This window comes from Nerophis ophidion, linkage group LG16 (assembly GCF_033978795.1).
Source record: "Nerophis ophidion isolate RoL-2023_Sa linkage group LG16, RoL_Noph_v1.0, whole genome shotgun sequence".
Classification (NCBI taxonomy): Eukaryota; Metazoa; Chordata; class Actinopteri; order Syngnathiformes; family Syngnathidae; genus Nerophis; species Nerophis ophidion.
In genome coordinates, this window is record NC_084626.1 from 35,012,102 (window position 1) to 35,037,611 (window position 25,510).

Below are 25,510 nucleotides of genomic sequence, written 5' to 3' on the forward strand. Positions count from 1 at the left end.
AATAAATATTCCAGACAAAAAAATATTGGCTGATTGTGAGACAATTTACCGGAAGTGGGTTGAGTTTTAAAGCAACCAATATTTCAGCACTGAAATGTTCTGTACTAAATTTCTATACACGGAATTTTTCTATATTAATTTATTTTCACACAAATGTCAAAACATTTTTACACACTGAATTTTTAAACACATTTTCCTTACGGAAGGAAATTGTGAGTTTAAATTGATGTAAAAAATGTCAGCTCACAAAATCCAAATGGAAACAAATTTGTGACAAAAAAGCGATTGTAATAAAGACAAATTAACCTTCATATAAAAGTATGTAGAGTCAGAGGCCAACATTTACAGGCACATTTCAGCGAATTAGAATATTTTTGGAAGTTAATTTATTTCACTTCAATCTAGAAAGAAAAAAAACTACATTTTAGACTCAACAGAGTGAAATATTTTTACAATGTATTTGATAAGAGATTAATGCTAATAAAAGATTTAAAAAAAAATGCATTTCAAAACTGTCTACAATTTTAATACTGTTAACTATTGTCTGCCCAAAGCAACTGAAAAAACTTCCAAAGCCTTTACCTTAATTGAACTCCTAAAATCAAATACATTTTACACTTTGATCCTCATTTATTTATATGTGCATGTACTGTAGCATCACTATTATTTATAACTTATACACACACAGCAAACTGAAGAAATGTATAATGAGATAATACAAAAAATATCTGTAAAATATATCTGTCAACTCATAGTGACAGACAGAGGACAATTGAAAGCCATTTACTATTTGGAATTAGCTCCTACTTAAATCTCCCAGGAAGTCAGGGTGAAGAAAAAAAAAGTCCAGCTTTGGCGAAAAAAAAAATGTTTTGTGTGTATTGTTGTGCAACAAGTGGATATTTCACTTCATTCCCAGGACCTTTTAAACTGTTATCTGTCCTTTCATTCCTGCTTTTCATATTTGAGAAAAATCATACCGCTCATTCAACAACACCACAAAACATTTTGTAAAGAATATATTTTTGAGGTGAAAACTGCAGAAGAGCATAAGCAGAATCTGCAATTCTCTGACCATGTCCTGAAAGTAGAATGAGTCAAGCAACCCAGACGCCTGCGCTATTGTGTTTTCAATTTGTCCACAAACACAGCCATGACCACGGCGTATAGGAATGCAGCAGTGAGAATGAAGAGTGTGCAGGACACGGGCCCGTAGGAAAAGATGGCGCCGAACGCGTAGCACAGCAGCAGCAGCAAGAGCGTCCTGTAGCTGGCCAGCGGACGCAAGCTCACACGTGCAGACTGCTTCCTGTCCAACCACCGTGGTGATGTGGGACTACGTGTCAGAGCGCACGGTACTCTCCAATCAGCTAGGTAGTGCCGACCTAGGCGACCCAGAAAGTCCGGCCGCGAACACAGTCTAGTCATGTGACCTCCAAACTGAGGGCAGAGCAATTGAAATGATGAGTGCACACACCACACAGGAAGTCGGCGTTGTTGGAGTAAAAGTTTGTTTCACCTTGTTGTTTAGCAAAGACGACATCCTGTACAAGAACCTGACCAGTAGTGCGTTTTCGTAGCTCCTGATTGGCTGCAACTCTGGGTCGCCTTGGTACTGAATGTCAAACCGGCGCAGTCCGTTGATGATCTGCACAAAAATCAATGAAAACGTATGACCTAACCGAGACAAGGAGGTACTCTTTCAAAATGTCCTACCTGCTTCCTGCCCAAGTCTGTGAGGATGAGGCCGTATTGTCCCATAATGCAATCCGGCAGTCTGGACTCGCCATCAACCGGAGAAGATGTCACACTGGAGAGAAGCTGAGTCAGCTGACTCTGGCTCAGCTGAATAACAGAAGTAAAAACTTAAGTGGGGCTTCAGGGTCACCACAGGAAGTACATGTTTGCCTTATGCTTCTGCCTGGCTCTCAACGAAGGCGGACGCTTCTCTTCCCACTCCCGTATCTCTCCTGCTTTTGCTTCTTGTCCTAACTTTGTTGGAGACTCATTTTGCACTTATCTCCAAATTCCAAACAATGGAATGGATCAACTGGCCTCTCATGATATTGACCAACACGCCGGACTGTAGTCAGTTGGAAGCGTGTCTTAATGAAATTAAACAATGGATGTCCGCTAACTTTTTGCAACTTAATGCCAAAAAAACGGAAATGCTGATTATCGGTCCTGCTAGACACCGACCTCTATTTAATAATACAACTTTAACATTTGACAACCAAATAATAAAACAAGGTGACTCTGTAAAAAATCTGGGTATTATCTTCGACCCAACTCTCTCCTTTGAGTCACACATTAAAAGCGTTACTAAAACGGCCTTCTTTCATCTCCGTAATATCGCTAAAATTCGCTCCATTTTGTCCACTAAAGACGCCGAGATCATTATCCATGCGTTTGTTACGTCTCGTCTCGATTACTGTAACGTATTATTTTCGGGTCTCCCAATGTCTAGCATTAAAAGATTACAGTTGGTACAAAATGCGGCTGCTAGACTTTTGACAAGAACAAGAAAGTTTGATCATATTACGCCTGTACTGGCTCACCTGCACTGGCTTCCTGTGCACTTAAGATGTGACTTTAAGGTTTTACTACTTACGTATAAAATACTACACGGTCTAGCTCCAGCCTATCTTGCCGATTGTATTGTACCGTATGTCCCGGCAAGAAATCTGCGTTCAAAAGACTCCGGCTTATTAGTGATTCCTAGAGCTCAAAAAAAGTCTGCGGGCTATAGAGCGTTTTCCGTTCGGGCTCCAGTACTCTGGAATGCCCTCCCGGTAACAGTTCGAGATGCTACCTCAGTAGAAGCATTTAAGTCTCATCTTAAAACTCATCTGTATACTCTAGCCTTTAAATAGACCTCCTTTTTAGACCAGTTGATCTGCCGCTTCTTTTCTTTCTCCTATGTCCCCCCCTCCCTTGTGGAGGGGGTCCGGTCCGATGACCATGGATGAAGTACTGGCTGTCCAGAGTCGAGACCCAGGATGGACCGCTCGTCGGGACCCAGGATGGACCGCTCGCCTGTATCGGTTGGGGACATCTCTACGCTGCTGATCCGCTCGAGATGGTTTCCTGTGGACGGGACTCTCGCTGCTGTCTTGGAGCCACTGTGGATTGAACTTTCGCAGTATCATGTTGGACCCGCTCGACATCCATTGCTTTCGGTCCCCTAGAGGGGGGGGGTTGCCCACATCTGAGGTCCTCTCCAAGGTTTCTCATAGTCAGCATTGTCGCTGGCGTCCCACTGAATGTGAATTCTCCCTGCCCACTGGGTGTGAGTTTTCCTTGCCCTTTTGTGGGTTCTTCCGAGGATGTTGTAGTCGTAATGATTTGTGCAGTCCTTTGAGACATTTGTGATTTGGGGCTATATAAATAAACATTGATTGATTGATTGATGTGATCTGTTCAATGAGAAGCTTGAGTTTGGGCAAACCTGCGTTTCCTGACGGAGGATTTGTTGATGGACACACGATGGACTGAAAAGAAACTGAGGGCCATGTGCCTGCCGATTCTTTCAGTCGAGGATTATGAAGACATCTACCTATTCAGAATCATGATAGCATGACATTTGTTGATTGCCGTAAATGTTGCGCTGGTGTACCAACAAATTTGGAAAATGCCGGCAGCCACTTAATGTACCCCAAAGCTGCCACAAATTATTTAAGGATGGTCAAAGCTGTGGGCAATTAGACTTGTGTGGTTTCTGAAATGGATCGCAAACTGGGTAACATCGTGGAGAAGCCGCCTGATCTGCAAGGCAAGTTCCGAGTGATTTGAGGACAAGGAAGGGACGTGAAAACATGAAATGTTTAAATTTGTTGTCGCCCAATCAAACACATACATTCTAATCGGGATTTCACTTTCCCGCTGGAACGGTTTGGCAAAGTCTTTGCTAAAAGAATCCCCCAAAGACACCGCAGCGAAAAAACCTGTAATTATTTTCCTGTCTTCCATTAAGTTTGTTGAATCGTTGATTTGACTGGCTGGGTAATCCCAAAAACAAGAGTACCAAGGTCGGCAGACAAGCGCCTCTTCAGGCATACATCGCTGCGTTGTCCATTATGCTGCAGCATAAGGAACAACGGAAGTAGTGCCCCTGCTGGTTTTAGCCTTGGGCCATATGCCCGTCCCCTCAGCTGTGTTGCAAGTCACAAGTTTTGTGTGTCGTAAAATGTGCTCATGTTTTTTTTTGCTCTCGGTTTTTTATTTCTGGGCTCAAACTGAGCCCTCGCCCCAGGAGCTTAGTTTTGGACTTGCTTGTTTCTCCACCTTCTCCCCCCATATTTACCTTTTTTCCCCCTAACTTTTAATCGGCCGCCGCCTTTATGGGAACCCATTAGTTGTACTTGTATAGAGCTTTTCTACCTTAAAGGTACTCAAAGCGCTTTGACACTACTTCCACATTTACCCATTCACACACACATTCACACACTGATGGAGGGAGCTGCCATGCAAGGCGCCAACCAGCACCCATCAGGAGCAAGGGTGAAGTGTCTTGCTCAGGACACAACGGACGTGACGAGGTTGGTACTAGGTGGGGATTGAACCAGGCACGGCCACTCTCCCACTGCACCACGCCGTCCCCATCAGGCTTCTTGTTCTGTCTACCCGTCTATTGTATGTCTTTTCTTGGACAGGTTGTATTGAAAACTAAATTCCATTCCAGTGCAAAATGATCTCAGCAGGGAGCAGCTACTAATGCTAGCAAATATGTTTCCATTCATCTTTGTACGGGAACAGACCTTGAAGATGCCACAGAGGTTCTCCAACGCTCGGTCCAAGAACTCATGAGTCTTCTTCAGAAACTCGTTACTGTCCTCCAGGTCTGCTCCACAAAGCCCGTTGTTCATATCAGAGAAAGATGGGGTGAACCAAGACAGGAAAGACTTGTTGGCTGCCGCCTCAGTCGACTGATCTGAGATCCGTTTAGCCGTTTGTCTGGCTTGTGCAATGATCTGGATCAACTTCGCCACCTGACAGAAGAAAGAAATAAAAGCACTATATCGCTGAGCGAGCCCTTCAAAAGAACATTTCGACATCATAGAATTATAACTGTGCTGTTTGGTTTCCAATTGGATTGCTTGTTACATTAGTTCTCCAGCTAATGGAGTCAGTAACTGACAAACAACTTGGTGCACCACGGCCACAGCTAATTTGTTTTATTCACTTGGTTATACCAACTTTGTGAAGTTTTTTTGGGACATTTGTCCGTAGTGTAGGACCGTCGTAACCTAATTGGAAACCAAACAGCTAGTTAGAGAGTACATTTCTCAAGTTTTCCAATTGGTTGCTTTCTTGGCACATATGCAACGCAGTGTCCCAAACGATTAGATGTTTCACTTGAGTCAAATTTATTTTCAAAATATAATGTATGTGCATGCAAAACATATCTTTTTGCGCACAAAATCTGGCTTTGCACAAATATAACTACACGACAGCGGCTTACCACGGCTCGCAGCTCGGAACCAAACATCTGCTTGTACTGGCAGTCCTGGCCTTCCAAGGAGTACACGTGACTTTTCACCCGAAACACAGCGTCAGTCACCATGCGTTGTCGTGACGACAGGAAGCTGCCTCCTTGGCTCGGGGTCAGGAAGCCTCGCGGCTGCCGATGATGGAGGACAAGCTCCGGCTCAAGAAAAAGCTGCTCAGCTTCAAAAAGGAACAAATTATATCTCTTTTAATATGTACTCATAATTAGGGATGTGCTCATCAACTGGTCTTCATACAGTATCGGCCTTCATCTTAAAAAAGTATGTGATTGCTGATTAATGTTCTTTAAATCTCACAAACAATCCCCTCTAACTCATATTTATTTTTAGTCACTTAGCTGTTTAGCAAACAGCTAAATGTGTCTCCATACATGGAGCCGCTCCCCTAAGTTACTAAGAATCACCTCCATTGTGGTAAATAAAAAGCATTAGTGTGTTAAGTATCAATACCAATATCATTATCAAGTTTTCGAATGGGGCTAACCATGTTTAGCACTGAGAACAAACTAACTAACTAACTAACTAAACTAACAACATAATACATTTTAAGAAGAACTTTAAGAAGTGGAGATGCAACAACGGTACAGTAGAATGTAAGCAGCTACTAACAGGAAATGAACAAGTAGATTATTAAGAGTCTAGAGAGGGGATAATAAAACCCAAACTATGGATGTGTCACCATAGAAATCATGTGAATCATTTCTATCCATCATAATGGAAAAAAAAAAAACATGTTCACGCCTATCAGGTTTGTAGAATGTTTTGGCTCAAGCAATCTTGAAAGGGGCAACATCTCCATCTTAGCTTGAAGCCACCTTGCAACAATTTTGCTGGTGTGCATGAATACCGTACAACAATCTTTGATTCACAAAATGCAAACAATAGTAATGTTCACTCCTATATCCTGTGACCCGTTTTCCATGGTGCGCCGATTTAAGCAGGATTATGCAGGACAATGAATTGGCTTCATGTTTTTCCTCATTTCTGCTGCTAAAATAAAAGGAGACACCCCTTTCAATATGGGTGCAGAATTTCCTGCGCCCCAGCAGCCAAAGCAGTTTCTACAAAAATGATGTCTATAATTGTCAGTCAGTACACCGCATGGAGGGCGGCTCAATCTATAAACTGGTGGTGTCAACACCAAGGGTAGTATCAGTATATGAACGGTATTTCAGTGATTATATCAATGTTTTCTATTCTTAAAAATCATTTTTTCTTGTTTTCATTAATGTCATCCAAATTCAGGGAATAAGTCCCAGGAGTCAGGAGAACTTTGAGGGCAAAAATCTAAGAAATTACAAGAGTAGTAGACAGTAATTTTTTATTTTGTTTAGTTATTATGTACTATTGACATTGTTTTGCTCCAACAATTGTATTTTATAAAAGCGAATAAGAAAGTAGTTAAAATATTGTGTTAATATTGTTAAACTGTCAATAGCACACACTGAGTAAATTGAAAAATGTATAATTAATTCATGTGATCGGTATCGGCTACATAAATCCATTTATCGGAACCTCCCGACTAATAATAATTAAGAATTAAATAAATACAAATAATATAGGAAAACAAACAAAAAACAAAACAATAATACCTTTGAACAACATGTGTCTTGTATAAATATGTTTTTTGGACTCAAATATTCTTTAACAGTTTTCAAGCAAGTTTGGTCGTGTTCTTACCCTTCTGGATCATCTCAGCAAGGTTTGGCTGAGCAAACACTTTAGCCACACGAAAGACCATAAGAGCGTTTTTGGCATTGACCAGGTCCATTCTGAGGGCTCTATTCAGGAAGACCTGGAAGAGCTTGGTGTACACGAGCAGGTTCTCTTCAACAAACGACTCCCTGCAAGTCAGCAAAAAGTCATTATCAGCCAGAGCAGCAAGCGACCTCTGACTGACTCTTGGACCTGAGTAATGTCACCATTTGTCGGGGTCGCTTCTGTCACCTTCAGCTGGGGGGCTGGTGGTCTTTTCTTCACTGTATCTCCATGGTTGGATGAAGCTCAGCCAAGTCTCCAACACCTCAATGAAAAAAGGATAAAGGGAATGCTGATGAAAAAAACATGTTCTCGCCTATCAGGTTTGTCAAACGTTATGGTTCACAACTACTTTTAAATGGTCACATGCGTTATGGACAGGTATAGTTGACAGCTTGGAGAGCGATATTAGTGAAGCAATATTGTCATCTGTGAGTGAAGATAAGTTAAATGTGTGCACTTTATGTCATCATCAAAATGTATTTTCTTACAAAGAAAATACATTTGACAATTAGACAAATACAAAAGACCCCAACAGAAAAAGGATTTTCTTCTCCTCCACGTTAACTGGATTTTCTTCTCCTCCACGTTAACTGCAACCCAGATCATGACGAGTCACTGTTATTTGACATTATTTGAGACTTACCGCTCGGAAAGATGCATCCAGAGGCCAATGTCCAAAGCAGTGTTGCAGAAAGAGGAAAAGTTTCTGCTGAACAAAACGCTGCACCACCACCCTGCAGGAGACAAACAAACTTTGTAAAGCACATGACTGACAAACAGCGTGCACTTGTTCTTACAATAAGTACATTTTCAACTTGAAAACTAAGTTTAAAAAAATAATTAATCCACTTCGTGATCCAGATCACTCGCAAAACTGGAACCCTTTATTTCAATCCCAAATTTCCTCCAAGTTTTTAATCCATTTAAAGCGGAATTAAATAAACAGTGAACCATCTAACCACTCATCAACTCTCTTTGACTCTGCAGGCAGGCAGAAGTGGGGGAAAACGCACGCACGCGCACACATAGTAGTTCCTAATGTAAAGTAATATAGTATAAATCAACTGGATGACCTCCAAAATCTAAGCACTTGTTCCTTATCCCATTTCAGACATTTCCTGAATGAATCATAAGAGTCCACCCATAACCTTTTGAGTTATGCTGCTAACTACAGACAAACAAACCCCAATGATTACATGACCTCCAGCCAGCGATAACGACACAACCACATCCAATTTAGCAACACATCACAAACTTCATTTTTAACGAAACTACAATGATCAATTACATTCACAATAACACTTTCTCATACAACAATTTATTTGTAGTGACATGTTCACCCTTACACATAAACACATTAAATCACACCTGGTCTGCCAGAGAGTAAAAAGCAAAGCAGGAGAGGTCAGTATTTCCAACTAAGCGACATTTAGCAAACAACCAGAGCGTTATGGTTATTTTTCTTCAAAAAAGCGACCAGAAACTAATCTAGTGGAGACTGGAGATTTTAAAATGGACACATGTATATTCTGTCCTCAACAAGCACCAGTTGCCATTTAGGCACCTTATCTATAGGATTAAAACAGTAAGACAAAGAAAAGCAAAATAAGAAAGTTTGTTTGTAGTTCTAAACATATTTGTTTGGCTTTTTTACTCACTTTTTGCAAACGACTGGCCAATTATGCAAATTAAATGATTACACCTAACCCTTTTCCATCTCGCACCCAAAAACAACTAGGCACAACCCTATTATTTTAATAAAAGCAATAGTATTGAGAAAAATGCATATGATGCATGTCAAGGGACCCATACACTGGAGCAGGGTTCACTTACTGGCTGCTTGAGGACCGAATCCGGACCCAAAGGCCGTCCCATCCAAACCTGGACTTCTAGTCAATTATTTAAAGGGGAACTGCACTTGTTTTTTTATTATTATTTTGCCCAATATTCATATTCCTTACGTGAGACAAGAACACACAACTTTCTAATTTTTGGGTAAACACTATAAAAAAACTACTAGTAGAAGGTGGCTAAGAATGTAGCTAATGGGATTCATCTATTTCGCCACTTAAAAATAATTCCCAAAAATGCCAACAATGCTCCATTTACATGTCATGACCTGCATAATAACCAAACTTTATGGTATAGCTGTTGTAAAAAGTAAACCCCAAGAAATACAATTTGTAACACGAAGCCTTGCTTACGAAGGTGTAAGCAAACTACTACTGCTGCTGCTGAATCGCCTCTGAATTTGTAAAAATTGGTTCTGGATTTTAGATCATCCGGCCCTTCGCATGGGAAAATGTTCTGCATCTGGACCTATTTGAATTTTAATTGAAGTATGAAACTAGAATGTCACAGCAACAGCAGCGACTAAGACGCTGACGTCCAGTTCTCAATCATCGTACAACCAGACATCCACCAAAACATGTTCGACCATGATGACCTCTTGAACTCCTCCAGCGGGCTGGCGTGGGCATGCGAGTGGGTCGTGGGAGAGGATGACAGCTGCTCAGGCTTCTGGCTGTTGTTGAAGGCGTGCAGATGTTTGACCAGGAGACGTACCACCAGCACGTGCTCCTCAGTCGGGCTGAAGGGTTCCTAGAAAAGATCCGGAAGCCAAGTCACAGAGAGCTTGATAGTTGAAAGTGACACCCCCACCTCTGCTCAATTTGACGCCCGTTTCACAAGCAGCCAATCAAAACCCCTCTAGTCCTTGTCAAGCCAATCAGGCAGCAGAACTCTGTTTTATAGAGTACGGAGGTCCCACTCAAGCCAACTCGTTGGGTCACATTGGTTTTCTGAGGCCAAGTGATTCAACTCTTTTGGACGTCGCCCAGAAACGTTTAATACCTTAAACCCACAGATGAAGTATTTAGTCTCTGATTGAAAGGCAAGACCTCAGCACTCATTTCAAGGCCATAGCATCTTTGTTACAAATGCCACAATTCCATTACATCTTCTCATTTGCTGTAATTATAGCATGAACAATGCATGTTTTGCATTTTGTTGGTATATGCGTCACATGCAGAGCAGCACAATTAAAATATATCACACACTATACCGGACTGCAACCAAGCCAGATTCAAGACAGGATAACCCATCCCATCAAGAGTACTTCTTCGGAGAAACTGGGAGGTAAAATATGAGTGAAACAATATTTTTAATTATATGTTTGTGTGTCTAACACAAATTAGTGGAGCACGTGGATGACAAAGCACCTCAATGACACTACCAGATCTCCAAAAACGACCCTTGACTGGGACCTGAAGTGACTGAAGTTTACCTCCAGGAGGCCCCAAAGGGGCGGGGGTGAATGAAAAGGTTTAAGTACTTGGTAGGTGTGGAGGGTCCCAGAGCCTGATGGGACGTGAGGTTGGCACGGCATGCTGGACATACTGAGGCGGTACTGTAGCAGCGCCAGCTGTTGACCCGTAACCACCAGGGGGAGGAAGATGAGGAAAACGAGAGAACATGGCACAAAGTACAAGAGGAAGAGGAGGAAGAGGGAGGTGGTGATGCAGCAGTAAAGAGAGGCAAAGGAGGAAGGTGACAATCAGGAAAGAGTCAACAGAAAGAAAGTTGTTCATAAATACAAATGAGGAAGAGCAGAGGAGACAAAAATCAAATATTGACTAAGGCACATTTAATTCCACAAAAGACATGAGGGATGAGAATTATTTCAAGCTAACCAACACATGTGGTATGAATAAATACACACATGTTTAGGTCCAAAGGCATTCGGACAAGTTTTGCCTTTTTGGAACAGCAGATTTGAAATAAAACAAGATTTGGTTGGAGTATAGACTTCAAACACACAAAATGAATTAGTAAAGTATTTGGACATCTGACACAACAGTGATAACAATACAAAAAGAGAAAAAACAGAAAAAGTAGGAAGGAAAGTAAGAGAAGAATGTTAGAAAATGGTAATGTCCTTAGATGGTCATTGACTCAAAGGAGTTTCATTCAAAAGTTTAATTTGCAATTACATCAAATGTCCAAATACTTTAAAGACTTAAAAAGGTCAAATGGTTGTAATTTCTAAATGCAATATGTTTGTAAAAGTCAACTCAACCACAGCGTGAACTTTTCATTTTAAAATTCGAAATCCAATGTCTACACTTGTCTCCTAACCAAAGACATTTTGAAGCACGTGATTTTTCTTCTAAGTAATCACATTCCAAAAGGAATAATTCTCATCCCTGAGGTTTGTAAACACGACTTTCAACAGAGGAACTCGAGTGTAAAATGTCCTAAACATTAAAAACTCCTATATGTTTTGTATCACTTGAAGACCTCCTTTCAGCATTTGAAGACTTATGATTAGCGGTTAGAACACACACTGTGCGTAGGGCACTGTGATCCGTGGGCGGTCCCCATTTCGTGCAAAGTAGCGCATTTTATCTGCCAATAATAAACGACAGGGCACTTCATATGAAATTTTACCACTCAACATATTCCTAGCTGCTTCCTTCTCCATCACTGACATTTACCCACACTCTCATTTGGCTCCAGTGGCGCACAGCATTGTAAGGCAATGGTACTGGGTTCAAAACCTGGTCGTAGATGATTAGGGAAGGGTGTTTTAATGATGTTTAAGTCGTAATTTTGCACTACAAAATAAATTACTCCACAATTTAATTGCCAAAAATTTAAGTACAAAACATGCATCAAATTACAGTCATCCCTCGTTTATCGCTGTTAAATGGTTTCAGACATGACCGCTACAAAATTAATTTCTGCCAAGTAGGAAACAATAGCTGTGTTGCAATCATGTGACCTAAAGGCACATCTGGGTATTTCCTGGTTTCAGTCAATGGTCTGGGGTCCCATTAGGCTGCTGTTTATTTAACTGAATCCGTGCAGACTTGGTCGTATCTTGAAAGGTTCAAAGGCAAATGTATAAGCAATCATGAAAAATATATTTAAAATAGGATGGAGTGACTTTATACACTCAATATATATTTTTTTTTAATGATTTATATCATTTATCATCACCAAGACGTTACTGCTTGCTCAAACCTCACTTCATTTGACACTTACAGTATTTAGAGAAGAAAAGATTGGAGGCACACCACAAGTTTAACATTAATCCGTGAAAGACATGATTTATTCGTACAACGGTAAGTAGCAAATTTGGTTGACATAACGAATGCTACTGGGATCGTGATGCTAACTACAAAAATGATAATTTTGGTTGCAGTTGATATCCTGCTACAAGTATTAGTCTGTCATCCACAATTCATGTCTGCAGTAGTTTTTATAGTTTGAAGTTCATATTTTGTCTCATATATATATATATATATATATATATATATATATATATATATATATATATATTCAGTATATGCTGTTGAGCCTACGAGAGATTAATTCATCTGGTTTATTATTACCTGTACCATAAAGGATATTTTCTTGATGCTAACAAATTTCATCCATGTAAAATAAACACTTGGCTTTCATGCACAACGACAACAACTAAACTTTCAGTCCCTTTTATGAAAATGGACAATGGAAATACAGTGGATTTAATCAACATTCACATTATTAATAGGACTTAACATGATGTTAGTTTATGTGCACAACCAGGTCTTTGTAGTAATACAGTATTTAGGCATAGCAACAACAAAAGAACACAAACTACTGCGACCTCTTGTTCCTTTCTTTTGTTAAGTTCTGCTCTCAACCACTAACATAGTAGAGAATAAACTCAATTGGATCACAGAAACTTTCTTAAACAAATCAAATGTTCAAACAAACATTTTACAAAGTGATCGCCACAGACCCAATAATTGTCCGATTTTATTCCACAAGATGATGAAAGTAATGTTTTAAGAGCCTTTCCTTCCATGCACTTTTGTTTTTCTTTGACTTTATTACCGTTATGAAACACTTATTTCGGGACTCTATGACAGCTCTTTCGGATCTCTCTATTTGAACGATTGGAACACCAAAAAACATTTACCTATGGATTTACCCTATCAGAATGTGCATTTTGAAAATGATGACTAAATACACATTTTTTAAATTTTTATGACGACTGCTGGATGGATGGATGGACAGAGGCTTATTTTATGAAAATTTTCTGAACATCTTGGTACCAAATGAAAAATTGTCTTCTTATCTTTGTCCATCTAAGATTACATATATTTTATTACATGACTAATCTTCTTTTACAGAAATAATATTGCCAGTTTTATTTTACTATTCCTCACAATATTTATGTCTACAGATTTTTAAATATCTGATTAGAATATTTTCAATTATGACATTTTATGATATATTTTTAAGTCACGCAGTTTTAATGCTTTCATTTTAAAGATTAAGTGATCTCACCCTTAAACCTTTAAAATACAACGTTCCATTCTGTTTTCACGTATGTCATCAACTTTGATACACAAAGGACACATACACTATATTGCCAAAGGTTTTTGGCCACCCATTCAAATGATCAGAATCAGGGGTCCTAATCACTTCTTGTATAAAATCAAGCACTTAGGCATTGAGACTGTTTCTACAAACAATTTTGAAAGAATGGGCCGCACTCAGGAGCTCAGTGATTTCCAGCGTGGAACTGTCATAGGATGCCATCTGTGCAACAAATCCAGTCGTGAAATTTCCTCACTCTTAAATATTCCAAAGTCAACTGTCGGATTTATTATATAAAAATGTAAGAGTTTGGAAACAACAGCAACTCAGGTCACATAAACTGACAGAGAGGGGTCAGTGGATGGTAAAGCGCATAAGTCGCCATATTTCTGCACAGTCAGTTGCTACAGAACTCCAAACTTCAAGTGACCTTCCAATTAGCCCACGTACAGTACGCAGAGAGCTTCATGGAATGGGTCTCCATGGCCGAGCAGCTGCATATAAGCCATACATCACCTAAGTCCAATGCAAAACGTTGGATGCAGTGGTGTAAAGCACATCGCCACTGGACTCTAGAGCAGTGGAGACACGATCTCTGGAGTGATGAATCACGCTTTTACATCTGGCAAACTGATGGACGAGTCTGGGTTTGGAGTTTGCCAGGAGAACGGTACATTTCGGACTGCATTGTGCTGAGTGCGAAATTTGGTGGAGGAGGAATTATGGTGTGGGGTTGTTTTTCAGTTGTTGGGCTTGGCTCCTTACTTCCAGTGAAAGGAACTTTGAATGCTCCAGGACACCAAAACATTTTGGACATTTCCATGCTCACAACCTTGTGGGAACAGTTTGGATCAGGCACCTTCCTCTTCCAACATGAATGTGCACCAGTGCACAAAGCAAGGTCCATAAAGACATGGAAGACAGAGTCTGGTGTGGATTAACTTGACTGGCCCGCACAGAGTCCTGACCTGAACCCAACAGAACACCTTTGGGATGAATTAGAAACGAGACAGAGAGCCAGGCCTTCTCGACCAACATCAGTGTGTGACCTCACCAGTGCGATTTTGGAAGAATGCACAAAAATTGTTAAAAACAGACTCAGCAACCTTGTGGACAACCTTCCCAGGAGACTTGAAGCAATAATAGCTGCCAAAGGTGGACCCACATCATATTGAACCCTATCATCAAGGAATGGGATGGCCCTTGAAGTTCAAATGTGAGTCAAGGCAAGCGGTCAAATACTTTTGGCAATATAATGTACATGTTATGTTAGCAGTGATGTGTGGTGAGACACTGGCTTTTTTTAAATTTTATTTTAAAACACCCAGCGGGCACAGACCTCCGACAGACCCTAGCTCCCAAAAGTAAAAAGTCCTGTAGCCAGACGGTCATCGGAATCACCTCTAAAATGTAATAGCTTTTTCCTTGTCCCATTACTAACATTTCCTAAATGTTTGATCAAAATCTGCCCATAACTTTTGGGTTAAATACAGTAGAATAAACGAAATAGAGTGAATTCTCTTGTCAGTCATCGTCATTGTCTTTGTCTCTGTGGGTGGCGTTGGGGCCACAGACACATATACAGAAAGTGAAACTCACAAAGTAAACGTAAATGCGAATCAGCCGCAAAATCTAATCAGCTGTTCCTTATTCAACTTAGAACATTTCCTGAACATTTTTATCAGAATCTGCCCAGATTTTTTTGAATAATGTTGCCAACTAACCGTCTGACTCAGGGGTCGGGAACCTTTTTGGCTGAGAGAGCCATGAAAGCCAAATATTTCAAAACGTATTTCCGTGAGAGCCTTATAATATTTTTTTAACACTGAATACAACTAAATGCCTGCATTTTTTAAGTAAGACCAACATTTTGAGTATAATATGTCTCTTTATTTTTTCAAACAACATAGTTATTCTAAAGCTAACCAATAATAAATATAATACTTCTTACCATTAATGCGACTTCTTGAACAGGTGCGATATAAAACGGATGGTTGGATTAAAATGCATGAGAATGATTTATAATTTGAATGTTATTATTCATTACTTATCGTGTTAAGCAATGTCAGCTAAGATTTATCTGAGAGCCAGATGCAGTCATCAAAAGAGCCACATTTGGCTCTAAAGCCATCGGTTCCCTACCCCTGGTCTGACTGACAAACCAAAGGCACCAATTTTTAAGTGTGCTCAAAAATGCACATCAAATTTTAGACTTTAATGCTTTGCTGAAGCTGCTTGACCGTCGTGTGAATTAAGCTGCAAAGAAGAAAAATGTATATGACTAAATGTTCAACCCAGGTGTTATGGATCAAATATTTTCATAGGTACAGCATGAAAACTTGTTTACAACCTTTTAAATATTTGTTTTTTAATTAGAACAAATCCTTCTAGACATGAAATAACAACCGTTAATCATTTTTACATTATTTTAATCTAATATACTGTAATAATGAGGCTGAGCCAATCAGTGGCCACAATATTGAACAGTGCGCACTGATTGGTTTGGTCTCCCCCAGTAGCATATTACTGTAGTACTGATATTTGTAGTTTTTTTTAGCCGTGTTTATGCTTGAAAATCTTAATTTAGGACCAATAACTTTTAAAATATGCTTTTAAAAAATACTTTTTGAAAATGTGCAATGTGGCGAAGCCGCAAAATTGAAGCGTGATGCGGCGAGGGACGAATGTAAGTTTAATTTAAAAGAGCATAACATTTGTTTCACATAAATAAGAAAATGTGAAAATGTTTTCTCATAGGTTATGATAAACTAATAAATAGGTTCAATACACTTACTGTATATTCCACAAAGTAATAAAATTACAATTTAAAGGATCATTCAATTCAATCTTCTCCATCTTACCCATTTCTGAATATTACAAATATGTCAATTAAAAACTTCCATAGTTATCTGGTTCACTATTTCCAGTGAATGTTCACTCTTAAAAATATATGTTGTGCTAAAAGTGCATGAAAAACAAAATAATATAAAAGTAGGCTTAATACAAGACAGGTGTGCATGTACATGCTCCAAAAGAGGGCTTAAAGTGTGGTCGTAATTTCTATGTGATAAACTAATTTTTAGAATCTTATTATTTTGTTTTTTTTAATCTTTTGAACAAACTAAACGAGTCCTCTTTGAAAAGAGTATGGGGTTGGTTTTGGACAACAGGGTGAGGGTGGGTGTGGGTGTGGCACATTCAGCGGCTGAGCATAAAAATAGGGTGAAGGTCACAATGCAGGATACTTATTTAAGACCGTCAGACAACAGCAGAGGGGGAGGAAAGGTTCAACATCAAGTGCATTACCCGTTTTTTTTCAAAAGAAAACCAGCCAAAAGTCTCACTGTGACTCATAGGATATGAATTTTGATGACACAAAACTGACTTTTCTGATTATTTTAGCGTGTTAGTGCAGAAATCCGTTTGATGAGTTGTAGAGGTGTAAGGTGTGTGTGCGTGTGAGATCCCCCCCAAATCCGCTGTTAATCTACACAAACCTCAATGTGACTTCAGGCTGACCTCAGAACCATGCAACATAAAGTGAGAGTAAACATGCGGGAGGTCGAGCAGCTCTACAAGAACACGCCTGCGTTATGATCCCAGCCTATACCTGACTTCCACTGGCCTTTATTCTTCCCATGGGAAAACAAAAAACTTGATGAGCGGTGGGCGGGGTCGGCCAATACACAGGCAGCCATGCAACGCTGCAGTGAGGGGGTATGGGAGGAGCATTGTGTGTGGAGGGGGGAGGGTCACTTGATGATCTTACCTTTACCTGAGGAGACTGAAGCTTCTGGTACATCTCTAAAGAGTAGTGATGGAGCCACACTTCTACAAACATCTGTACACACACACACACATTTTCAAAAGCTCTGATTTATTCAGAAAGTCTATGTCAAAATATATTGCTACGGAAACACACCTGCAGCAGTGTTTCCGACCGCCAGATTTCCTGCGCTGCAGGATCTGCGTTGACTGAGGGTTGATGGAAGATGTGATGCTTCAAGAGACTTGGACTATGGATGCCATAACCTGCCAAGGAAATGTTGGACGATCTACGGAACGAAAACAGAAGTGGAGTTTTTTTGTGTCTCTAATGCAGGGACATTATAGTAAATTGCTATTAATTTTCTTTGGTATATTCAGTAAAGCCAGGTGTTCTCTACAGTCGACATTTTGATCTATTTATTTTGTCAGCATTACAGGAGAGCTCTGCTGTTTTTAAAAGGACATTATGCAAAAAAGCTAGTCAAAGTTCATTTGTATTCCAGCACTCTAGGTTTTTAAAAATCTGGTTCAAAAGCTTTTTGGAAGTGTGGGCCACCAATTGAATGGCCCAAATGATGAAAAAGAGAGGACCTAAACAGAGGTGGGTAGAGTAGCCAGAAATTGTACTCAAGTAAGAGTACTGTTACTTTAGAGATTTATTAATCAAGTAAAAGTAAGGAGTAGTCATCCAAATATTTACTTGAGTAAAAGTAAAAAGTATGTTGTGAAAAAACTACTCAAGTACTGAGTAACTGATGAGTAACCTGTTCGTTTAATAATTACGGCAACAGATAATGCACAAAAACATAAAAATAGCAATGAGCAAATTCATAGCCAGGAATATCTCTGAAGCAACTAAAACAATATTATATATATTAAATAATAATACATTAAAATAGAAAAATTAAGGCAAATTGAGCCACAATAACTTAACAGCACCATAGGCTCAGTAGGCATTTATTGATTGATTGATTGAAACTTGTATTAGTAGATTGCACAGTACAGTACATATTCCCTACAATTGACCACTAAATGGTAACACCCCAATAAGTTTTTCAACGTTAATCAATTACTTAATAAATGACCAAGTCGAGGTGATCTACCTCATATATACATACACACACATATACATACATACATATATATATATATATATATATATATATATATATATATATATATATATATACATATATATGTACAGTATATAATTTATAGTTTTTTATTTTGCCATTTTTGTTGAAATGTTAAAGGTGTTTTAATGAATATACATGCATGTTTAACATATAGATTCCTATCGTTCATGAAGACAAGAATATAAGTTGGTGTATTACCTGATTCTGATTACTTGCATTGATTGGAATCAGACAGTATAGTGCTGATAATGTCCACATTTTTAAATAGAGGAGAAAAAAAGTTCTTCTTTTCTGTCTAATATCACATGAAAGTCGTTGGTTTTTGGCATCTTATTTGTCCAGCTTCCATATTCGTTTTTATACACTTTACAAGAAATACATTGACGGCAAACTCCATAGCTTGCTTGCTTGTTTGCGCAGGCTTTCGGAGACTCTTATTTTGTTAGCGCAGGCGCGATGGAGCGGCGCTTTTATTGTGAAGACAGGAACTGTGCGATCAGTCTTTAGGCTTGTGACGGGAAGTACTGTTGAAATAAAAAGTGTCTTTTTTCCTTTACACTTTTGATTGATTGATTGAAACTTTTATTAGTTGATTGCACAGTACAGTACATATTCTGCACAATTGACCACTAAATGGTAACACCCTCATAAGTTTTTCAACTTTTTTAGGTCGGATTCGACGTGTGACGGTCACGTGACCGCCTGGTTTTGTTTGATTGGTCCAACGTCACCAGTGACTGCATTTGATTGGTGAAACGCAGGCATGCGTAGTTCCTACTTTGAATGCGTGTCTGACAAAATCAAAACAAACAAAACGTGCATTAACAGATCGATTAAAAAAAAGTAGCGAGTAACGAGCTGATTGTAGATAAATGGAGCGTAGTAAAAGTAGCGTTTCTTCTTTATAAATATACTCAAGTAAAAGTAAAAGTATGTTGCATAAAAACTACTCTTAGAAGTACAATTTATCCCAAAAGTTACTCAAGTAGATGTAACGGAGTAAATGTAGCGCGTTACTACCCACCTCTGGACCTATAATACTACTTTGAGGAACACTACTAGTACAACTAAAGAAGTTGAAGAAACGATTACTGACTGCACCTTAAGTTAAAAAGCTATAGCAACACCTTAGTTACCCAAATCACAAAGAAAAAAATGTAACTGACAAAAAGAAGAGGTTTTAAAGGGTAACCTAAGGAACACCTCGGTTATGTACAAGTTTGGTCCCCAGAGTTCTATGTTTGCTAGTTAAGTTTGATCTGCCAATGTGTTTACAGTGGTCAAATGTTTCTAAACAACACCAACACTCTAGTGTTTTTAGGAAATTGCTACAAAAATGTTTGCATCGCAAGTTTTGAACTGAACTCGAGGGCCAGTATGATGTCAATTCCAGGCCAGATTTTGGCCAATGGGCCGTCAGTTGAATTGCACTTATCTACTGGCTTAGTTATTGAACTGCATGTGAAGGACCTGCGGAGAGGACGCTATCTGTCATTTGGGTGTATGTGTGTGTGTACCTGGCAGGAGGCGCGCTGACAGAGCCTCTGTTGTCAGAAAAGGGAGATGGGGGTACACTTCCTTCAGTAGGCAAGAAATACTTGAGGTACATGTCCACCAATACAAAGTAGGCGCTGTCAGTGGCACTGTGTTGGCCCGAAGAAAAGTTCTGAAACAGTATGAACACTCGTGACCAATTAGTGTTTTGTGTGTGTGTTTCGGAATTTTCACACAGCATTTCTCCCCACCTTTGGTGTGATGAGACAGGATGCAAAATAGAACATGAAGAACTCAAAAGGATCTGCGCAATATTTAAGAAAAACTATCAACATTCAGTTTACAACACCTCATCCTCCCAAAGTCAATGAAAGGGCATGTGACACATGAGGTACAAAGGATACTCAGCGCCATGTTGAGAGTCAGCATGCCAGAAATAGGGAAGTGCGGCCGGTTGTGAAAAAGCGGACAGTCTGGAAGGACGCCTTCCTGGATGGATGCTTTCACTGGAGCCTACGTATGCAACCATGCAGTGCACAATTACAACTCAAAACAAACACACTGCAATGTTCCACAAAACAGCAAAGACAGAGCAAACACTTATTTTTTGTTGTGGTGGCGGTCCGCTACGGATAAATTCAAAAGATTGGTCGTCCATTTTGTAGGCATGTTCGCCTTCACTCACAAACACATTACAATGGGACAGCTTGTTGTTCCAACTCCCTAAAGCAGATGGCATTGTAAGTCTGCTTCTTAACACGCCTCACATACACCTCCTAAAGCTGAATTCGTCATTACAACACATTTTTTTTACCAATATAGCGTGCCTTCTAATGCAACACAGTGTGTCTCTATCAGCAAAAAATTAAACCAAAACTCAGACAAAAATGGTTTTTTCTCAGGTTTCTCTATGTTTACATTTCACACTCTATACACTATTTGAAGCACTTAATTGAGATTTTTTTTTTAAATATTCCTTATTTATGCACCTTAATTTAAAGAGGTTATTGTTTAGTGTTTATTGTGATTTTAGAATATTGTTGACATTGATCGATTGCATGTTTTCCATGGTTGTGTTGACATTTATTTTCCTTTCTGCCTTGATAACTGGAGCCTGCCTCAACTGCATTCCGGCGGAAGATGGGGTACACTCTGGACAAGTCGCCACCTTATCGCAGGGCCAACACAGACAGACAGACAGACAACATACACATTCACATTCACACATTAGGGCCAATTTTAGTGTTGCCAATTGTTTCAATTGAAAAAAAAATGTTAACACTTAATTTGTTTCCCTGGTCTATATTTTCCATAGGTTATAAAAAATATCAATAATTATCGGTATGGACCAATATAAAAATCTAATATCGTGACGCGGTTTTCAACCATATCGCCAATCCCTAACACAACATAATAGCAAATAAGTGAGGTGGTCCTACCGGCAGATAATTTACAGGGACTTCGTACTTGTACTCTTCGGCTTGAAGTTTGTAAACCAGCTTCATCATGGCCCCACTGAGGAAGACAGCAAGTAGATGTTTATATTTTGTAACGCACATACGCACAACCCCCAAAGTGAATTATGGATGACAGGAGTCACCTCGGCTTCAGGAAGTCCACAACGAGTGGGAAATCGTTGCAGCGGGACTGCAGAAAGCGAAGGTTCCATCCTCCGAGGACGCCATCGAGACTTCCGAAGACGCTCTCCACCAGCCACGAGAAAATACCATGCAACTCCTGAATAACACAAGGAGGTCACAACACGATTGGCGCAGAAAAATATTTTTGTCTTTGTTTTTTTAATTATTCTGAAGGTTTGCATGTTCGTGTAATTGTTCCAATAAGTTCTACAGTTAGGAGATAATTTCTGTTAAGGGATCATTATTATTATTATTATTATTAATATTTATTTATATTTAATAAGTTTTGTTTGGGAAGCTGAAGTGTATATTTAAGTTGTTTAACCGTTGCTATGGCTTCGGTTGCCACGGTTACGGGCAGTTCCGTTTCCGCCAGCTGGTAGAAAAAACTGTTAAAAGAGTTCCGGCACTAACAGAAACAGTTTACCACGATTGCAGATCGGAGAAAGAACCACAGTAAGAGTATTATTTCAGAGTGTTGTAAGTGACAGCGTATCAGTTGCACTAGTTTAAGTTTAGGACATTTGGGCGCTTCATGTTGCTAGTATACGTGAAGTGCATGCTAACCGCAGCTCGCACTTGTGTGCTGCACCGTGACTTCACCAACGGCAGGTGTAGTCACATTTGCCTTAAGTTTGTCATATAGACTCTCCCCTGTGACTGTATAATTTGAAGAGCGAGTGTGGGATATTATAGCGAGTTTAGTTATTTGCTATTGTTGCTACTTTGCTGCGAGGGACGCCTTCACGGACTAGTCGACAGAGAGGTGACCCAGGACGAGGCTGGTTCTCCTCTCGCTTCAGACTGGAGGTGTCCCCCCTCTCCAACGCCCCCTTTGTATCCGGCAGTTTCAACTCACCCACCCCTAAGTGCACCACCGAATCAGCAGGACCGCAACGGACAATCTTCTGGCCCAGCCAAGGGGCCCAGGTTAGACTGTGTGTGTGTGTGTTGTGTGATTGGTTTAGTGTGGGTTGTTCTATTGGGGAGGTAGCGTGTGAGTGGGGAAGAGTGTATGAGTGTAATTAATGTCTGGTTATTGTATATTTATTGGGTTATTGTATAGTAAATTGTTAAACTGTATAAGCTGCCTCCTCTCACTCTCTCTTAAAGGCCTACTGAAATGAGATTTTCTTATTTAAACGGGGATAGCAGGTCCATTCTATGTGTCATACTTTATCATTTCGCGATATTGCCATATTTTTGCTGAAAGGATTTAGTAGAGAACATCGACGATAAAGTTCGCAACTTTTGCTAGCTAACAAAAAAGCCCTGCCTCTACCGGAAGTTGCAGACGATGACGTCACATGTTGTTGGCTCCTCACATCTTCACATTGTTTTTAATGGGAGCCTCCAACAAAAACAGCTATTCGGACCGAGAAAACGACAATTTCCCCATTAATTTGAGCGAGGATGAAAGATTCATGTTTGAGGATATTGATAGAGACGGACTAGAGAGAAAAAAAAAACCGCGATTGCATTGGGACGGATTCAGATGTTTTTAGACACATTTACTAGGATAATTCTGGGAAATCCCTTATCTTTCTATTGTGTTTCTAGTGTTTTAGCGAGTTTAACAGTACCTGATAGGTGGAGGTGTGTGTCCACGGGTGTGTTGACGCACAGTGTCTCAGGGAAGTCGACGCCAGCTTTATGGGCGGCACAAGCTCAGCTGATCTCCGATAAGAAGCAACTTTTTACCACAATTTTCTCACCGAAACCTGCTGGTTGACATTCGGTTGGGATCCATGTTCGCTGTGATCCACAGTAAAGTTTCACCTCTGTGAATTTTAAACAAGGAATCACCGTGTGTTTGTGTGGCTAAAGGCTAAAGCTTCCCCAACTCCATCTTTCTACTTTGACTTCTCCCAATATTAATTGAACAAATTGCAAAGGATTCAGCAACACAGATCTCCAAAATACTGTGTAATTATGCGGTTAAAGCAGACGACTTTTAGCTGTGTGTGTGCGCAGCGTTCATATTTCCTAACAGCCCGCGACGTCAAGCGTACACGTCATCGTTACGCAACGTTTTCAATAAAAAAGTCCCGGGAAATTTAAAATTGCAATTTAGTAATCTAAAAAGGCCGTATTGGCATGTGTTGCAATGTTAATATTTCATCTTTGATATATAAACTATCAGACTGCGTGGTGGGTAGTAGTGGGTTTCAGTAGGCCTTTAAGATTAGATTCTTGCATAAATAGTATAATTCGAGTCATCCCCCTAAGGTAAAAATATAGTCCTTTACAGGCTCCCGTACACTAATGAACTATGGATGATACAAAGGCAACACACAGCAGGGCAGTGTTTTTACTACCATGACAAACCTTTGCGGGGTAGTCTTCGATGATTTTGACCAGGTCCTGACACCGATGGAAAAGAGTCTTGGTGGACGAATCTGCTTTAAGGTTGGACTGCAGCAAGAACACGTCATGTCATCGAAATGAGCTTTGCCAAAGAGAAACAATTTGGACATTTCGGCCTTACCAGAAGGAAGCCAGGGTGCTGCAAGCCTGGGGATGCCATTGAGGTTGCTTGAAGTCTTCAAATATCCACTTGGACCTCGTCCTACTGTAAATAACAAACAACAATAGAAAAGTAAGCGGAATAACTTTTAGACATATTTTAACTCAATCAACGTGTTCAAAAGGACATGGATAATGTTAAATCTGTTTTTTTCGATAATGAAGCATATAACGTATTTCCTTGAATTGTCGCAGGGCATATAGTATGCGCCTGCCTTGAATTACTGCCGGGTCAAACTCGCTTTTCAAAATAAATAGCGCATGCTTAGTATTACCACCTGGTCACGAGTGACACTTCCCCTGTCATCATTTTAAAAATGGCGAAGGCTGATTTCAATATCGATAATTTGAAATCGCATAAAGGGAAGACAATTAAGAGCTATTCAGTAGGATTTAAGGTCCAAGCTTACATCACACTCAAATTTTTACTGCATACCTTTGGTAAGTGCCGGCGTGAGAAGAGGTTTTAAAATAATCAGCGCATGCTTACTTTCACTGCATGCCTTTGGTAAGCGCAGGAGTGAGAAGAGGTTTTAAATTAATTAGCGCCCGGGCAGCAATTCAAGGATATACGGTAATAAACAAAAGTCGGTATCGGTGGCGAGAGGATACATCATTATCTGCTAGGAAAGCTACACAAGCTTGACGAGCATATAAACACGTTACTACAATCAAACATAAACACTGAGGCAGAACATACAAACAAACCTTCACAATTGATTAAAAAATATTTTTAAAAATGTCAATTTTGACACCAACGCTTCCATTGGCGTTTCAAAAAAACAAGTAGGCAACAGGCGGCTGGATTTTCTTCTTCGCCGCCTTCGTTGTCTTCTTCTTCGTGTTAATTTGCAATTGGCAAAAAAAGTTTAGGCGCACTACCGCCACCCTGTGGCATATACTACGCAGAGCATAGCTTGAGTCTTGCGGTCTGGTGACTGGTAGGACGGGGGAAACTCGTGTAAATGATCTGAAACCTACAATTCCTCATAAAGCAAAGTTAAATCATTTTTTTAAATTCTCAGAAGTTTACCGCTCAGAATAACTTTTAAAATGCTTTTTTGTGGTTAATGAACGCTTTTTCATTCTGTGATGGGGATATTGAATCAACAGTACATTTATTTTATGAATTGTGTAGAAAAGCTTTTTTGAATAATACACATTATTGTAATTTACCCAAATCTCCGAACTTTCCTTTATTTTGTCAAAGTGGTAAACTGACAGAGAGGGGTCAGCGAGTGCTGAAGCGCATACAGTGGGGCACAAAAGTATTTAGTCAGCCACCGATTGTGCAAGTTCTCCCACT

At 39.8% G+C, this 25,510-nt stretch overlaps 1 protein-coding gene across 6 annotated transcripts; it reads right to left on the minus strand.

Moving 5' to 3' along the window:
• Positions 1 to 369: 369 nt before the first annotated feature.
• On the minus strand, positions 370 to 25,072 carry smpd4 (sphingomyelin phosphodiesterase 4). 6 transcript variants are annotated; one of them, XM_061874975.1, is made up of 20 exons: positions 24,913 to 25,072; positions 24,167 to 24,250; positions 24,007 to 24,093; positions 21,639 to 21,775; positions 21,478 to 21,553; positions 20,443 to 20,551; positions 20,290 to 20,342; positions 20,062 to 20,210; positions 17,563 to 17,695; positions 17,416 to 17,481; positions 10,603 to 10,692; positions 9,715 to 9,869; positions 7,912 to 8,002; positions 7,430 to 7,530; positions 7,188 to 7,351; positions 5,462 to 5,667; positions 4,758 to 4,988; positions 1,717 to 1,845; positions 1,520 to 1,648; positions 370 to 1,440 (listed from the first exon to the last, which is right to left on the minus strand). In XM_061874975.1, exons 2-20 carry the CDS (start codon positions 24,203 to 24,205, stop codon positions 1,120 to 1,122), a joined length of 2,466 nt encoding a protein of 821 aa, XP_061730959.1. In that variant the 5' UTR covers positions 24,206 to 24,250; positions 24,913 to 25,072; the 3' UTR covers positions 370 to 1,119. The 6 variants fall into 6 exon arrangements, with proteins under 6 accessions (XP_061730959.1, XP_061730957.1, XP_061730958.1 ...); XM_061874973.1 differs by having other exon boundaries at positions 10,555 to 10,692; XM_061874974.1 differs by having other exon boundaries at positions 17,410 to 17,481.
• Positions 25,073 to 25,510: the final 438 nt, after the last annotated feature.

What these genes read in the sequence shown, in the direction of transcription:
- smpd4 (XM_061874972.1), bottom strand. Translation starts at nt 24,205, where the DNA reads ATGGCATCCCCAGGCTTGCAGCACCCTGGCTTCCTTCTG. An exon ending in GTGGACTTCCTGAAGCCGAG is followed by an intron (nt 21,554 to 21,638) that starts GTGACTCCTGTC and finishes TGTCTTCCTCAG; the next exon opens with TGGGGCCATGATGAAGCTGG. An exon ending in CCCTTTGGGGCCTCCTGGAG is followed by an intron (nt 9,870 to 10,554) that starts GTAAACTTCAGT and finishes GATCTTTTCTAG; the next exon opens with GAACCCTTCAGCCCGACTGA.